At 26.9% G+C, this 18,599-nt stretch overlaps 1 protein-coding gene across 2 annotated transcripts in view; it reads right to left on the bottom strand.

The window, feature by feature from the left end:
- LOC107450960 (uncharacterized) overlaps window positions 1-16,307 on the bottom strand; it is a 47,108-nt gene extending 30,801 nt beyond the window's left edge. Inside the window, exon 1 of one of the 2 annotated variants that reach the window (XM_087164057.1) lies at window positions 16,086-16,307. In XM_087164057.1, coding sequence (XP_087020183.1) covers window positions 16,086-16,122 — 37 coding nt within the window. In that variant the 5' untranslated portion in view covers window positions 16,123-16,307. The remainder of the gene's footprint in view (window positions 1-16,085) is intronic. The other variant, XM_087164058.1, reaches the window with a different exon arrangement.
- Window positions 16,308-18,599: the final 2,292 nt, after the last annotated feature.

Genomic DNA, 18,599 nt, shown 5'->3' with positions numbered 1-18,599 from the left:
CCAGATAACTAAATGCATTGTTAGAGGACTTCCTATTGTTAGGTAGTAAGCTACTCTTACCAATCAATCTAAATTGAAACGTTTAAAATCTTATTTCTAAGAAATATCTATGAAATGCTCCTTCATTTATGGGTTTACCCTTTATCATCCTAATCTTAAAAGAAATTTCCGGAAGTGTATCACAGAACTATTTTACCAACTATTTAATAAAATTTTAACATTTTAAAATTCTTATTCTTTTCCATTTTACGTTTATTATTTCTTCATTAATATACTAATAATTTTTTTAGAACTTTAATTTAGATTTTCTTTAATTTAGGTTTCCTTTTCAAATTATAGTCAAGTTTTTTTAAAGAATTATTGTCTGCTAGCTAAGAATAAAACCTTGTTAAGAAATTAAAAACATTCAGCTGTTTAAAATTTTTTAATGCAAAACAGCTGATTATTTACTTAGCATACTATTTTTTTTGAAAAAAGAATATAAATTATTGATTGTCTTTTTTTTTTGTTTCTTGTGACTTCAACTTAGATTATCTAAAATAGTGTTCATGTTTTATAAGTCACTACAAAGAGGATAAAGATACCGAACATAAAAAGCTATGGAATAAGTAGCCAATTTTTTCAGTGTCTTAAAATATCTCAATATCTTAAATGTCGTCCTACTATCTTAGTTGTGAAATTAAATTTTTAATTATCTGACCACGTGTGATTCACTAATTATTTCATTATATCTTTTACTCTTTATGATACCAAGTAGATTTTTTTTTCTGATAATATACTAAACTATTTAGTTTAATTTTTTACTTTAGCATGATTTCCAAGATATTATTGTAGTATAATTTGTTATCAGGAAAATACCTTATTTTGTTAAGCAGGAAATACTAAAAATTGAAATTTGTAAGGATTCCGAAGCTGTGCCAATTTTAGAGTCATCTGATTTTTTAAAAAAATGCTATAAAAAATACACAATTTCCGACCTTATTTTAATAAAAAAATTTTTTAAAAAAAACGTGGCAAGTAGGCTGACATACTTTTTACAGAAACTGTGAAAACTAATTTTTCCTATATTTCGTCAAAAGAGGATAAGAATGATATTGCTCCAAGGGACCTACTCAATAATTTCACTATTTCCAGAATGAAATCTGTTTGATCGAAACATGTTATTCCTTGAAAATTAAAACGAGGGAAAAATTAACTTTTATTACTTATCTAAGCTTATTCCATTTATTTAATGATAGCGGTATTGAGGTTAAGGATATGCGTCGGAAGCTCCGTTTATTATTATACTATAAATGCATTAAATCATGTAGCTTGAATAATTTGTTTTAAGTAAATTATTTAATAATTTTAAGCAAATAAGGGTGTAAAAATAAACTCGATCGAAATACTCCGAAAGTATACCCTGAAATATATGTCGAATAAACTTTGGAATCGATATATAAAAAATACCTTTTAAATAAAATAAAAAATAAAAAAAAAATTTTTACTGCATTAATTTTTTTACAAAGTAGTGAATTATTTTTTTTTCAATCTAAGAACCTGTGCCTATAACATATGTAAAACTTATTTTAATATCGAGTGAAATAATTTAATATGTTGTGTAACTAAATGGATAATCCCAAGAAACTGAATCGAAAATATAAAAACTTCATTGATTTAAAAAAATAATAGATGATAATAAAAATAGACATGTTTTGAGCGTCCAATAATAAAAGTCACAAGTTATCCAAGCCTGACAAGTCTTGAGAATGGGCTATTATATTTGAAAACTCGAAACATGTCGACTTTTACTTCCCTCTTCATATGTTTTGAAGCCAGTTGAGTTTTTATCGTCAATTATACTGTTTTACATTTGGGTCTTGATTATTATTTTGATAAGGATTTTACACTAGTTAAAGTAAACATATGCATTTTAATATTTTATCAGGTTATTAATTATGGTCTTTAAAAATGTAAGAACATCAATATTGCAAAAGTTATATTTAACTTAAAAATTAACATTTTGACACCAGATATTTTGAGTTAATGAAATTAAATATTTTATCTCTTAAGTTTTTGTGCCCCCATTTCAGTATCTTAAGGATCTTACGAGCTCTGTTTAAAAAGAGATCATCAGATATATATAAGAAAGCAAAAATAACCATAGTAGCAGTATTTGGTGGTAAATTTAGCTTATCGTAATTGAAGAATATGCGGTGCGACATTTTATGGTGAATTTGCGAACGTATAAGTTTCAGAATGTATCGAAACATGAGGATGCTATTTGCTAATCATCTTTATCCAAAGGAAACGATGTAACCTAAATATCTAGTAGAAGGAAGCGATTTTTTAAACAATGAATCCTATAATTTGCAACATATTATTTCAATATCTTATTCTTAAACATAACATATTTCAATCTTTTTAAAATGTCACTAAACATTCAGCAATTCCTTGAGTTATAGAAAAAAGAAATATCGTAAATTATAGAAAGCCTTGTGAATGTGCATTAGAATTATTATATAATCTACATTTTATTTTTCAAGCACTTTTTTTTCTTCAAACTTTCTTGCCTAGAAGACTCGATTAAAGCTGTAAAAATGATTATCCCTAAAATTTTGTATATAGCTATAATAAGTTACGCTCATTTTATTTTAGTATAAAATCCTCGAATAAATATAGTAAAAACAGTGTAATCTAAATAATATCAGATAAAAAGTTCATGTATTTAAATTCTAAAAACTATCATAAATAATTTATAAATCGATTCAAATTTACTTTTCAAAGGAGATTAAAATAATATTTTTTTTGCTTTTTGGACAGAAATCCCCTAAAAAAATTGTTTATGACCTGGAAACTTCGAGATATTTTCTATTAACAATAAATTTAGCCCCTCCGAGCAATCACTGAACATTATTTCAGTTTTTTTACTATCAGAGATTGGTTGCGTAGCAACCTAGTAAAATTAAGCACTCCTCTTTTGAATTAGTCAATGGGTTATCTTAAAATATTTATTTGCGCAGGCGACTTTTTTTGGCGGTTTTCTGAACTATCGCCAAATATATAAACCTTTATTGCGGCCCAATTTACCACCCAATTTTTTTAAAATTTTGTCTACCCCCACTAATTTAAGGGTCTAGATTCCAAATATGTAGAAAAAAATATATGTTTATTCAGAGAAAGTACGTTTTTGTGTCTGATTTCGTAACTTAATTAATAGTAAGCACTAATTAATTAACATATTTGAGGTCACCCCCAGGAACCATTAAGATTGACACTTAGTTCGTGAAAATCCGATCATTAGAACGAAAGTTATTCAGGGTGATTCGTTTTTTTTTTTGCGGACTGTACATAAGTTTGGAAGTCCTGAGTTTGTTTCACTTTGTTTTGCTATTAGAAAATTTATAATGAACGTTTTTATTTTAGAACACGTATTATATTTTATAATTGTTTTGTAACTAAATATTCATTTGGTAAAAGTTTTTTAGTTTGTTTCAGTGGGTAAAAAATAATTATAAATAACATAAATTGGATGTAACGTAATTAGACTAACAAAATGTGGTTTATACTGCGATGTGTGTAATGTATTATACGAAAAAAGTGATCTGAATTTATAACGAAATTAAATAAAAATGTGAGAATTTAAATAAAAACCAAACAAATTTTACAAAAACAGTGCTTCATTAGGGGGCACACTGCCATGTTAACATGCTGGTGGTAATAAAAAAATTGCGTTAATCAATAATGATATTGAATCTGACAGCAACTAACTATAAATACGAAATTATTGTCGATAAAAAGTTTACTATTGTTCACAATGCATCAGTATTTAAAAAATCGATCATTTTAAACCTAACAATAATTAAACAACGTTGCTATCAATAAATTTACTTCACATTCTCAAAAATTGCATCCTTTTTTAAATATTGATATACTATAAAAGTTATAGCATATGGCATCAACTAAAGATATAGTTTAATTTTAGTTTATAAAATTAAAATTATTTTAAACACCACTACACAAATATAATTTAAATTATTAAGATATAACTTTTAATGTAAATTTCAATTTCTACTAGGAAGGGTTTCGCAACGTTAAAAAGATTGCTCTTTAAATAGAACAATGGTTAAGAAGTGTTAGAAAATATACAAAAAGTGCATTAAAGCAAGCTTAGTCTTAAGCATGAAGTTTCAATTACTGAAAAAAATATTATCGAAGTTCTCTTCCTATAATTTGTTGCCATTTTTATATTTTGAATCTTTTTTAAAGTAGCATTTGAAACTTCATGGCTTACTCTAGGCTTGAACTCACTTTTTCTATACTTTAACACGTTCACGCCGGGGTGACCTTCCGGTGGGTCACGCTAGATTGTCTCATCTTGGCAGCGGACCGGAGTAAAAACTGGTAATAATAAATTTCATTTTTAAGTTTTTTTCCGGGAATAATAAAAATCCATAACTACCAATTGTTTTTACAGCATGCAATTTTTATATTGAATTGCTTCTTCGCCGTGTTAAATTTCCTTACAGTGAATTGTTATTGTTGAGAATAGATTAACTCCTCCCGAATATTGAAATAGTTCTTCTACCAGTATTTTCACTTTTCCCGGCGTGAACGTGTTAAGGAAAAAGATATTTTTAATATTTATCTAACACATGTTATGTAAAAAAAATATTTTAAGCTATTGTAAAGAGTTAATTTCTTAATGTTTTTAAATCCTTATTAGTAAAACAAAAGTCCTTAAATGAATTATTTCTTATTATTTAAGAAATAATCTTTATTGTTATCAAAATTATTCTAGGCAAACAAATATTTTTTTTCATAATCCACTTAATTCTAAACTGCTGTGTAAAGAATAAATCAATAGTCTTTGTTATTCATGAAATAAAATACGTCTTGACCTTGATAACCTTTTTCGATTGACAACCGGAAATTGATTTCCCAAAGGGTATTGACTTGTCTCATACATTTTATATAAAATACATTTGATGTGAACAATTATAAGAATAGAATTACATACTTTTCTTAGTTAAATCTTATACCGAGAATCTTAGTTAAATCTTACTGCCTTCAAACAAGTAATTTTACATTATATCGAGTTTTTTTTTTAATTTGAAGAAGTAAACATTATATCCAATTTTCATTTTAAAAATTTTCTTAAAATAAAATTCATTATAGATTGCTTCATAATATACCATTTTGAGTGTATTCTATTCAGGATATGTACTTCCGATTATATACTATTCAGGATTCTTTTTTAATGTATATTATTAAGAATCTATACTGTTCTTAAAAATGTACGATTCTGAACACATACAGGGCGATATTCGATAAAAGACTGCAAAGAAAAGAAATTAATCACTGGTCAGAATGATCTGATGTTTCATATCAGTATAAGTTATAAGGCTTCGTCTTTGCGAAAAAATAGTTAAAAAGTTATATATTAGACGGTGCTGAACTTGCCATAAGTTCTTTAAATTTTTTTTTAAAAGGGCATGCAATTTAATTTTCAGATGCTAATTTAGGGATGTGATGTGCAGAGCACCTATTAACTTGTCACAAAGAGAAATTAACATGCAGTTTCTGTTATTCTGCGTCTTGAATGGTTGTCATGACTCTGTCATTTAAGGAGCAGGCTCTGCTTGTGAAGTTAATTTACGAAAACGATAAATACTGCGCACTGTTCTCCATCTTTTTAGCATTAGTGTAATTTGTAGAGTGTATGTCATGTCTTTAAATTAGTGTCTGAAAATATTAGTATACCTTACAAAACAAATGATTTTTAGCATCTTATCTAGCGCAGCACCCTCTATCAGCTGAATTTTGAAAATAAAAATTTTTTTCTTTCAGAAAACAAATTCGATACTCAGAGGAAACTGAGGTTAATCTAAGCAGTATTTCGTTTTAACAGCCTTTCGAATGTGCAATTTTAATTATCATTTACTATTCTGAACATGCAGGAGGATCCCGAGTTCATGGTGCAAACTTTAAGGGTAAATACAGGAATTTGTAACAATCATTTATTGTATAGGAATGTATGGGTGTAAGATAGGAATATATGTCGGAAATGGGCAGTAGATGTCTAGTCGCGGTTCATCATGATTGCATCTCAATGGTGCGATTAAAAAATACTACAACTTTATCTGAAAAAATACTATACATTCTCAAGCGCCATCTACAGTAGTAATTTGGAAGTTTAAATAATATTAGAAGGATAAAATACGATTAAATGAATAATATTACTATTAAAAGGATAAAATAAAAAGATTTATTACTGCGAATAAAATAATTTTAAAACAGAAATGCAATTATCTTCTCCTTTTTGTGCACTTATACTTCAGGTAAGCGCGTAGTAAAGATTTCAAGCAGCAATTTCGTCTTATAAGAATTGTGAGTATCATAAATGTCTCTGTGCATCATAAAGGACTTATAACAAATTTGTGAGAAACCAAACTTAAATGGAAAAAAAATCTCATATTTTATTTTATATCCTATATGGAAAAATAAGTAAAATTAATTTCAACAATGTGCTGTTTTCACAAAAAGCAAGTTATATTATAATCTATAAGTAAGGAATAAATAAACTTCTGTTTCTTAAAATCATCACTAGATAGAGAGACTAGTATAAAACGAATTAGCGATACATCTTGATTTCCATGGCTATTGCTATTTAAAACTACGTCAAGAGTAACGCCAAGCTAGAATAATTCGCATTTAATTCAAGATGTATCTGGTTGGCTTAATTCAAAAAACTCTTTTTACTTTAAGAAACTAGAATGGCATTTCTCTTTGATTTTGAAATTGACAAAATAAAAAAAAAGCATACTAATAAAATACTACAAAAATACTTTTATAAAATACTACAAAAATACTTTTATAAAATACTACAAAAAATACCACATCCCTATTTTTTGGTGCAAAAATACTACTATAGTATTAAAAATACTACGTATGGCAACCTTGACGATGGGAGACTTTATGTATTGTATGCCGAAAAAGCAGACATGCATTGCATGTTCGGCCTTGCAAATGGTAACGACAAAGCCGCGCTACGAATGTATCACGAGTACTTTCCTGATCGACGAATTCCGGATCACAGAATTTTCAGTGGTTACATCGTTAACTTCGTAAATCATTGGTAAATCATCTTTTACCCATTGCGCCTTATCCCTAAACAGAAATTCTTTAAGTGTGAAATTCTTTTTTATAATTATATAGCAGGTTTTTTTTTCAAAGTCCTTTCTCTCCCACCCTATAATTAGTTATCTCCAAATTAGGGGATAAACATACTAGTACAGCATATTTCAAATTGTATTTCTCTATTTTACTTTTTGATACTTTTTTTAAATATTTCTTATTAAGAGGTGAGCACATTAAGGCTATTCAATCAAAGGGAACAGAGTTAACAGAATTGTCCCTTACAAGAGGTTCTGCTGTTCTAAAATAAAACTATATCCTAAAACAAATAGATTTTTGGCACTAATTTGTATTATGTGAATAGCCCTGACATTAAATAAGTGTATAGTAAAGAAATATAGTCTACATTTTTAAGAAAGATGACCCATCTATTAAAATAACCAATATGAAGTCCTTTTTGTTACAATATGAAATATTTATTAACCATTAGAACATCTAAAATAAATGGTTCGTTCTTGCTATGGGTTGTTAATAAAACTCTTCTATGCATCTGTTAGGTTTGAAATTATACATCCACTATCATTAGAAATTTATTTTCCAATTTTGCCAATGGAGTAATAAATATATTAGTAATCATATTTATCTTGTTTCGAAATTTAACGTATTATTTTTTATGAAATCTTAATCTTACTTAAGAAAGTTCATTTTCGAATTATAATAATCAATTTGATTTAGTTTTTACACAGACATCCCAAATACATCAGATATTTTTTATTGTTGCCAAGTTATGGGCTTTGTATCATTATATACTAACCTTTAGGGGACGGAGGGTACGACAGTTGTACCCTAAAAATAATTTTATTTTAAGACGGTTTCGGTACAACATTTGTACCACACATTTCTTTCCCCTTTCACTGTCAAATTTGCCCTTCAGGTTGGCATAGATTGAATGTTGGTGTGAAAATAGTTTAGCCAAATATTCCGTTATTTTAGCAATTCCGATGGCTCCTCGTAAGCGAGGTTTGAATGATGAAGATATCTGCAAACTCTTAGAGGACACATAATCTTTATGACACACAATGAAAATAATTAAGAAAATACAAGTGCTTATGACAAAATTTGCTATTATTATATTATTATTTAATTAAAAACGTATTAGTCTTCCTTGCAGACTAGCTCGGATGTCTATAATTAGATATTTTTCTACTTTATAATATTTGGATTTTCATAAGTATGTTAACTATAATATTGAAATTTGAAAAAAATGAAATTTCAGTTCAAGCAGTTAAACAGGAGTTTCACAAAATGTAATTTGGAATAAGTGTATAGGGGATTTATAAATTTACTGTAATTATCATTGTATATTACGTTTTGATGTTTTGAATTCATTAATTTTTTTAATTGTATAATAAACTTTATTTCAACTATAAAAGTCTTTTTTTTTTGAACAAAAATTTAAATTTTCTACAAATTCTTGAAATAGAGAATTTTTATTTCTTGCTAAACATAAAAATTTGTGTTATGCTTTTTGATTTGTAGAAAAAAAATTTTAAAATATGCGTTACTACGAGCTATTAATTTAAAAAAGTAAATTACTAAGAAGTCGGAATAAAGTATATTTAGATGAAATTAGTTTCTGATTTATAAATAGTTACAAGACTTTATTTTGTCAAAGTACATCTTTTCCTGTTCAGTTATTGGATTTATATTTTTATCTAATATAAAATCGATAATAAAATAAACATAGTACAAAGGAAAAAAAAGAAGGTCCAGAGTGTTATGAAATATTTTAGAAATTCTAATGTTTCTTGAAACATCCCAGTTAATATATTTAAGGTGAATAGAAAATCGATAACAATTAAAGTAGTATTACAGAATTTGAAATTGAATTGAACTTTATCATAGGACTTTAAAAAAAAAACTTAAGATTAAAAAAAAAACTAAAATTTTTTTAAGATTTCAAAAAAGTTAAGATCGAGCAATTTTTTTAAATCTAAATATTACGAAACTTAGAAAAAATGCATTATAGAGTAACATTATATTATAGGAAATAGTAGCGTAAATTAATAAAGTTTTAAACAGCAGTCAGTTAAATATTAAAAGTAGAAATAATTTTTACGTTTATAAAAAAAGTTTTGTACTTCTTTACATTTATTTCTTTTAAAAAAATATTGTCAACAAAGTTACATATTTATCTAATTTCTTTAAAAAAATCCTTCAAAATATATTGGTTCCTGCATTAAACTTGAAATATAAATATTTTTATTTTTTTACTTTTTTCAATACAACTAAAGAAACTGGACAAAATAAACCGACATTTTTTTCTACTTTATTCAAGGCTTTTATATTGTGTAGAAAATTATTAACTTTTATGAAAATAAACTCTATACTCTTTCGAAGAACATAATCAGTGTAAGTTTTTATATTTCTTTTTAAAATTTCTAATGCCATGTAAGAGAAATATTTTCGATATATAATATTTATTCTTCTTAACTCTTGTATTATTTGCAAAGTCAAACCCCTCATCAATTATTGAGCTAGACTGTCTACTTTTTACAATTGCATTTTGAATGTAAGCATTTCCTTTACTTTTACACATTTCCAGCAATTTCTTCCTAATGGAAACAACCAATTATTCTATGTCCTCTTGTCAGGTTTACCTTCTGGGTGTCTCTTTTCAAGTATGCGACGTCAAAAGAAATCTCATATATCACGTTATAAATTTCATTCAAGTTCCTATGAACTTTCTATTGAGGCTAGCACAGCTTGTTGCCATGCAACTTACTTTTCAGATAATGAAATTATTATTTCTTCTTTAAAAGAAAAAGATACCGAAACCAATTAAGTATTGCCACTTCTACATGCAAAGTGCTATTTCTTGGTAAATGGTGTTATCTTGTCAGAATAAATAGTCTTCTTGATAATATATATTGAGGTCTGTCGTTTTTAAAATTCTTAACAATAGTTAGTTCACAATACCTGAGGAAAAGACCACACCATGATCAACGGAAATGCATGTTTTACTTTCAACCAGCTGTCAACCAAGCTTGCATAGGTGTGTCTGATAACAATCGATGACTTTAAAGTTTTCATCTTCACAAGCAGGTGTAAATTGTGAAAGACTTCAGCTCAGGGGATGTTTTATTTTGTATTAAACTTTTCTAACTTCTTAGGAAAAACAAAAATTAGGAAAAATGCTTCTTTTTGCCTAATAAATAAATTTAAGGAAAACATTAGAAAATGACTCAGTTTAAAATAAGTAACTCTGATAATTAGTGTTATTCTGTTTTTAATATTATATAATACATTATTTTGCAAATAAATTAGACTTTTAGATCTGACAATAAGATCTTCAGATATAAACCTAATAGAAACGTGGAGTATATTTTTATTATTAAATATATTTGTTGGAAATAATGCTTTTCTTTAAATTTATTGTAAGCATATTCTTACATACTTTTAGAGTCTTTGTATTTATTATATTATGTAAAGAAATATTCTGGTAAAATATTCATGCATTCCTATGAATACGCGCATGAAACTTTTGATGTAATTCTAAAATAAACGAACTAACGACGAACTTTAACGATAAAATAACGAACTTTCTTTTTTTTGTACAATATTATTCATTGAAAAAAAATTGGTCTCGAAAATTTTCAATTTTGTTTCTCTGGTTACAACTATTTATTAAATAAAAAGAAAAAAAGTAAGCATTTTTGTTTAGCAAAAAATATTTTATTTATATATTAAGTGTTTAGTTAAATTTAAATAACTTTTTATTCAGCGTGAACGTTCTTCCAGGTAAAGGTTAAGAAAAATTTTATTAATAAGAAAATAATTTCTTGCAGAGTACACTTGATGCATTTATAATAAAAAGTTAGTTAGGTCAGTTTATGTATCAAAAATACAAATATTTTGCCCTTAAACTTTTATTTACTAATTAATAGTTTCCACAGAGGAATTTCCAAAGTTTTTCTTTTCCACCAGCTTTTTACATTCCTTATATCAGAATAAGCATATTCATTTAAGTAAATGTAATATGACTTCTTTTCTTTAGAAACATATTTTGCATCTGCAGTTTCCTATGAATAAAGTTTTAACAATAGAAATTGAATATTAGCTCATCCAAGCTAAGCGATGTAGCATAGGGAATGATATGTAAGACTTAGCGTAAAATAAGTCACGTGATAAATACTATTTAGTTTTGACGAAATTTATTGTTATTTATTTCTTTAAGGAGGTACAGAAACTTTTAGATTCTTGTAATTTTGTTAGGAGTAATTAAAAATGAGACAGAGTATATATATATATATATATACATATATGAAAGGTGGATAAATATAAAAATGAAATAGAAATAATATAGTTAAAAAAGAATATATGATATATTTTACATATAATATATTTTTACCGAAAAAATATCGCTTACTCAAAAATTGTTAACTGGGTGAATTTCTTTCAAGAAACCACATGATATAACGTTATAAATTATCTGCTTGAAATATAATTTCTGTCTCGAAGAATATTTGTGTTACAATTTTGTAAGAACGTAATGTATGCGACTTTAAATTTCAAGAAAAAGGTGAAAGAAAGATGAAAAATCCATTTAGTATAAAAAATTTATGAAAAAAAAATCTACATTTGACTAAATTATTTTAACGGAAAAATTAAATAAAATATTAAATTCGAAAAAAAAACATTTGAAGTTTCAGACGCATCTCATTTCTAAGAGAACAAAAAACTATGCTTTTTAACATTAGCTATCAGAATAAATTTTTTAACATTTTACAACAAGAATAATTTATTTGTATCTTTTAAAAACAGTAGAAAAGGCTTTTAAAAAAAATCAGTAAAAATTCTAAATAACTTTTTAAATATGAGTTGTTTCATTATAGAGAAAAAGTTTGCTATTTCGTAAAAGAAAAAAATCGAAAAAAAATTATATTTTAACTTTTTCACATAATGTCTTACACGTTCAAATAAAGTATGCCAAAATATTCATAACTGAGTCAAAATGTATGCCGATAACGATGCACGCTGCAACCCTCTACTGCTCTCCTCTTGGAGATGGATAGATAAATTACAACAAAACGTTTCCCATTTATAAGTGGTTAAAGTAGTTACCTCCCACTGACTAAGTGGGGGGCTGAATTTCTGCAAGAAAGCGCCGGGCAGAGAGGAGAATTTTTTCACCGAGTAACCGTATCCTAAAGACTAATTAAAAAATTCCCATTTGATTTTGGATGATAGATTCTTTTATTTATAATATATTCTTTTATATATATTAAAATGAATTGAAACAATCATTCATTAAATGTAAGGAGACTTTATAAAATGAATTCATAACTATAAGGAACTTCATATATTTTTATTATTGTAGACCAGGTGGCCAAGTGGTTACCGTGCCTGACTACGGAGCCGATGATTGCGGGTTCGAATCCCGCTCAGAGCATGGATGTTTCTTTCTCTCTCTCTCTCCCTGTGTTCTATGTCCTTTGTGTGTGTGATTGTGTGAATGTGATCCGCCCTATTAACGGGTTTGTGGTTGTGTGACGTGGGCGACGCTGCTCCACTGCTGTGGCTTCGCCTCAGGTGCCCACTGGGTAACGAGAAGAGAGTAGCAGTTCTAGCATTCCTGAGGACAATGGGTCAATGTCCCAAGTGCCCGTCATTAAATAAATATATATATATATATATATATATATATATATATATATATATATATATATATATATATATATATATATATATATATATATATATATATATATTATTTAAAACTGAATAATTTACTGTTCCGGATTTTAGCATAGTTTGTATTTTTTTGTGTAAAGCACTTAATAAAACACTGGCTTGGTTTTTATTCATTCACGTAAAAAAAGGTTATAACTGCGATTCTCTTATTAATAAAAAATATTGTTGTTAATAACAGTAGAGTGATGTGATTAGATAGAGCAATAAGAAGAGGTAATTTTGCGCTCTCATAACAGTATGGAACAACAGCTTTAAATATTTGTATCCTGAGGAACAATAATTTTTAACTACCTTTTCAGGCGAATATATTACTTTGAAATCTAATGCAATATTAGACGAAATGCTTGATTTACTAAAGCTCAAACATGATTTTTGGAAACATTTTGTTCCGGAGCAGTTTAAAGCACAGGTAGGATGAATTAGAACCCGATTTAAATGTATTTCAAATAATTTTGGGTAATAACGTCTGGTTGTGAAGTAAATAGTGTGAATTGAAACCGTAATTACATAATAACAATTAATTACATATCTGTTACTTAGGAAACAAATCCTCAAAAAACTAGGAAAAAAAAATTAATTAATTTCAAAGGAAAATAATTTTATCCAAGGCTTATTAGAGAATAAATATTGACATGTTTTAATTAAAATACTTATTTGCAGCAGAGTATTTCACTTTAGAAAGAAAGACATTTTGAACCCAAATCAATGTATATGAAAAACAGTATTCAAAAAATAAAGTATATATCAAAAAAAAAATTCTGCTTCAATTTATCTATATTGAATTACAATCTTAAAAAAAAAACTTGATAAAGCATCTCATTAAAATTTTTTTTAAATCTTTAAAACTGCACTAAGGTTTCGAGGTGAATTTTTTTATTTCAAATTGAAATCACTATAAAGGCATGTAATTCAACAAAACTATTCAAATTTAAAAAATAAGAAACATCAAACGTGTTAAAATTGTAACCAAGTCATTTGTTTGTTTATGCCGAATGTTGGTTACTTGAAACTAAACAAAGCAAAAGTTAATGTCAAAGTAGGTACAAGACAGCATAATTTAAAGCATATTTTCACCTATTGTTGAAATTCAGAAAATAAAATTTGTAAACACAAAAACGAAGAAAAACTTTGAAAATTACTTATGCAACTTAAAGGCCTTCTGTTACAGAATTTTTCTTTTCTGTCAATTGTTTTTGCTAATGTTCTTGTTCAAAATATTTTTGCTAAAGTATTCCCAATGTAATAACGCAACTGCACATAAAAGTGTTTAATCCATAAGACACTGCCGAAGTAGTTGATGAACGTTGCGAGCAGGGGTTGGAGCTTTCTAATTTAAAGGAAAACCAATAATTCGTGATATCTGCTGTTAATCTTAAATATAGAGACATCTTAAATTTCTTTTAGCACATGCCATTTAAAAAGATGATTTTACTGTAATTTTTCAAACGAAAATAAATATTTTGTTTTAATTTAAGATAGTTTGAAGTTACTATGTGATTTGTTATTTTTATATACATTGATTGGTTTAGTCTTCCTTTTCTTGGCTTAAGATGCATAAATTTTCTTTTTGAAACAAGCAATTTAAAAAAATAAAATCCCCTTTTTTTTGAGGAACTGAATTTGTCATTAAATTTGTATGCTGGTGTTCAGAAATTAATACATAATTTTAATGCAACTAACCTTTATAATCTACATTTAATTATTTAGAAATATTGTAATTCTGCGTTTTGAACATGCCATTTAATTTATGAATTTACAGTAATTTTTAAAACTAAAATTAATATTTTGCCTATTATATTTTGAACTAAATAAAAAGTTTGTTATTTAAAACATATATATATATATATATATATATATATATTATATATATATATATATATATATATATATATATATATATATATATATATATATATATATATATATATATATATATATATATATATATATATATATATATATATTGCTTCAGATAAGGGTCTTAAGATAAGATTTTTGGGTTCTGAAATTGGAAATGGAAACTGTCGATAACTTTACGGGATTTGTATTTTCTTAAGCCAGCTACTGATATATGATTTAATAAGAATATTATCTGTCTCATATAATATGTAGTTTATATTTTTGTGGATATTTGTATTATATTTTTGGATATTTATATTATATTTGTATTTTGATTAAATTTATATTTTTGGTAAATTGTATTTATATTTTTGGATATCCTAAACTTCTTTATCCTAAACTTGGAGTTATTTCTTCAAAAATTATTGTAGTTACCTTGAACACTCATATTTAAGTTTAGTAACAGAACAGAAACAGAACAGAAATCTAATTTACATTATAACGACATTTAAGACATATTTGGTAAGAAACTTAATTTATAATAATTTAATCGTTAATGTTAATGAGAATTTTTAATAACTAACATAAATCAATTTAAATTAAAGTAGAAGAGTTATTTAAAATACATTCGAAAAATATTTCACGTACATTCTTCTGAATCATTCTTGTATCTCAATTACATAAACAAAATGGCGAATAATTTATAATTAATTCAAAAAATATTCGCTTGCAAATGAAAAAAACTATATTAGATTTCATGTTAATGTTTATTTGACTATACGACATTTGAAAACAAATGATTTTTGCTATATTTTAATTATTAATTTTAATCATAAATGGTGAATAATTAATAATTAATTGAAATAATATTTGTTTTAAATTAGCTTGTAAAAACAAACAAAAATCTAATATAGTTTTTTTCATTTGCAAGCGAATATTTTTTGACTCTAATCTTTCTAATCTTATGCATTTTGTTTTATGTAATTGAGATACAAGAATGATTCAGAAGAATGTTACGTGAAATATTTTTCGAATGTTTTTTTAATAACTCTTCTACTTTAATTTAAATTGATTTTTGTTTAGTTTTTAAAAATTCTCATTAAATTAACGCTTAAATTCTTATAAATTCAAAGTTTCTTCACCCAAATATCGTCTTTAAATGTCGTTATAATGTTAAATTAGATTTCTGTTCTGTTTCTGTTCTGTTACTAAACTTAAATATGAGTGTTCACAAGGTAATTACAATGGGATGTTAATCCTACAAAACCGCCATAATTTGCAAAATCTACCGGACATGCGCCATGCGCCAACAACGCTCCTCAGAATGCAACAAAGGATAATATACTACCAGCATTATTGAAATTTTTTGAACTTACTGGATACTTGCACGGAATCTGAGTCGCAGCATCCCATGGTGGTCTTCTTAGACAACCACCAGTGCCCAGCAAATCGAATGTCACAACCATTAACTCAATCTTTTCATTTTGAAATAAAAAGCAACGTAGCGTGGAATAGTCATATAGTATGAAGATAGACTAAACTGGGTCTATTCGAACTTCCGCCCGCCCTTTTTTCATCGATTGCAGAATACGTCGGCCAGAGTAGATGCGTGAATGTGGCCGGATCGGTAGTAAGCGCATGAACTCGGATTGCAATAAAGAATTCCGGGAAATAATCATTTTAGTTCCGAAAGACTAGAGAAAAACATTGGGATGGTTTCTTTAATGTTTTCTCGAGACATTCTGCTTTTGATGCGATACTTTATTATTTTTTTCGTGCTGATATTGATTAAATTCTATTTTATTAAAATAAATTTTTGAATTACAATGCCAGTTACACACGAGAAAAATTTTTTTTATGAACATTAGCTTTTAGTGTAGAAGATCAGTGTTTCCAAAACTTAGGACTTTAGTGTACCCTTTCTAAATTTTCGTAACGCTGTGTACCACTAATAAAAAACTGAATGTATTTTCTGCCATAAAAAATTGAACAAATTTTAAAAATCGCAACTGGCTGTTGACACCACTAATTATCAACTGTTAACTCTGCAAAAAACAACCAATAGAAAAATACGTAATCGTAAATTTTCAGAGCTAGCTTTGTTTTTTAATTTAACATTTTGCTTACGGACCTTTGTATAATGAAGCCATTTTGGTTCACTTATTGTACCTGCCGTAAGCAAGAGGTTAATAAAATGTTTTGAAATTTTCGTTTGTTGCAAGATATTTTGCATAAGAACGCGTACCCCCTCTAAACTGTTTCCGCTCGCCTGGGGGTACGCGTACCAAACTTCGGGAAACACTGGTGTAGATACTAGAAAGAAATTTAAAATATAACAATTTTCGATTCTTTATTTATTTGTTTGATTTTCAAAATTTTGTTTTTAAGATTTGTTTGTTATTTGTCTGCCTTCCGTCAACGCTTCCTGTAACTGAAAGCCTCCGCACGGTTTCTTATGGGTCGTTCAATCAGATCACCATGAAGTTAGACCAGATTACGAAAGGGCAATTTAATGCAAAATCTAGTAAAAATAAGAAAGTGGTAGGCAATAAAAATTTGTTCAATTTATGAATATGATTGGTTTGTCTTATTTACTTGTCTACCATTACAGATTCAATTTTCTCAAATATATACGATAAATTTCTCTCAATTACTACTTTTAAAATAGAAATTGGGTTCATGCGCATAACTGGATCACTTTTTAACTACTTCTAAAAAACCGTGTGGAGGCTTTCAGATGTAGGAGGTGATGCTTTAATGCGATACGTTACGTTTCTTTCTTCTTTTTTGATTTTGTTTTTCAACTTGATATTGATTTATGCTATTTTATCCTATTATAAAAAATATTTCAAACAACTACAATGCCAATTATGTAGGAATAAAAAAGATTAATTTTTACACACTAACTTTTGATTCAGATGCTAAAGAGATAATTTAAATAATTTTGTGAATCTTTATTTGTTATTCAAATCAATATTAATTTATTTATTTGTCAAGATGTAATTGTTATTTGTCTTTGTTTGGTGCGATACGTTACATTTTTTTCATGAAGATGTTGATTTAGGATTTTTTATTTTATTCTAAGGAATGACGAACAAGCTTCTTTGCTTGCCATCAGCATAAAATCAAAAATTAAACATTATAGAACAGGGTGCCCCTTAGTTAGGGGTGCCCCTTGTTCTTTCTTACTGAACATAAAATCTTTCATCTTCCTATTATTTTTATCGCGATTTCGTATATTCATTTCCCTAGTTTTTTACAAAAACAAAAAAAAAGTTTCCAAAATAAGAGGAACACCTAATTTTAAGTTTTTACCAAAGTAATAAGGATCCACGTTGTTTTTCAGTAAAAAATTTTTTAAATTCTCATTTAAAACTCTTTTGATTTTGATTATTATTCTAAATTAACAGGCTAAAAAAATAAGGCTAAACTTATTAACCATTTTACATTTGTTACATTACATTTATATTTATTATATTACAATTATTATATTTTATATTATACTATAGTTATATTTACCTTTATTTTATGTTTAGTGCATGGTTGTGTTAGTAAAACGTGGGCACTTAAATTAGTAAAAATAGTTGTTTACAAAGCTATTGTTAGAGCAGTACTATTATATGGCGCAGAAACCTGGAAACAGACTAAGATCGAAATACAAAAATTAGAAACCTTTCAAAACAAATGTTTGAGATTTATTTTTAAAATTTTCTGGCCTTACAAAGTATCAAATCAAAATCTATTAAGGAAAGCTAAAATAAAAACAATCGAAGATGAAATTAAAAAACGAAGATGGAGCTGGCTCGGACATATCCTTAGAATGCCCAAAGAAAAAATTTCATCTGTTGCGCTTACATGGGCCCCTGATGGTAAAAGAACAAGAGGAAGAC

The sequence above is a fragment of the Parasteatoda tepidariorum genome, chromosome 5, assembly GCF_982258835.1.
Source record: "Parasteatoda tepidariorum strain Cologne lab strain chromosome 5, Ptep-v5.0, whole genome shotgun sequence".
NCBI classification, from domain to species: Eukaryota; Metazoa; Arthropoda; class Arachnida; order Araneae; family Theridiidae; genus Parasteatoda; species Parasteatoda tepidariorum.
The sequence above is the reverse complement of the archived record's forward strand: the minus strand, read 5'-3'. Positions and strand labels throughout refer to the sequence as shown.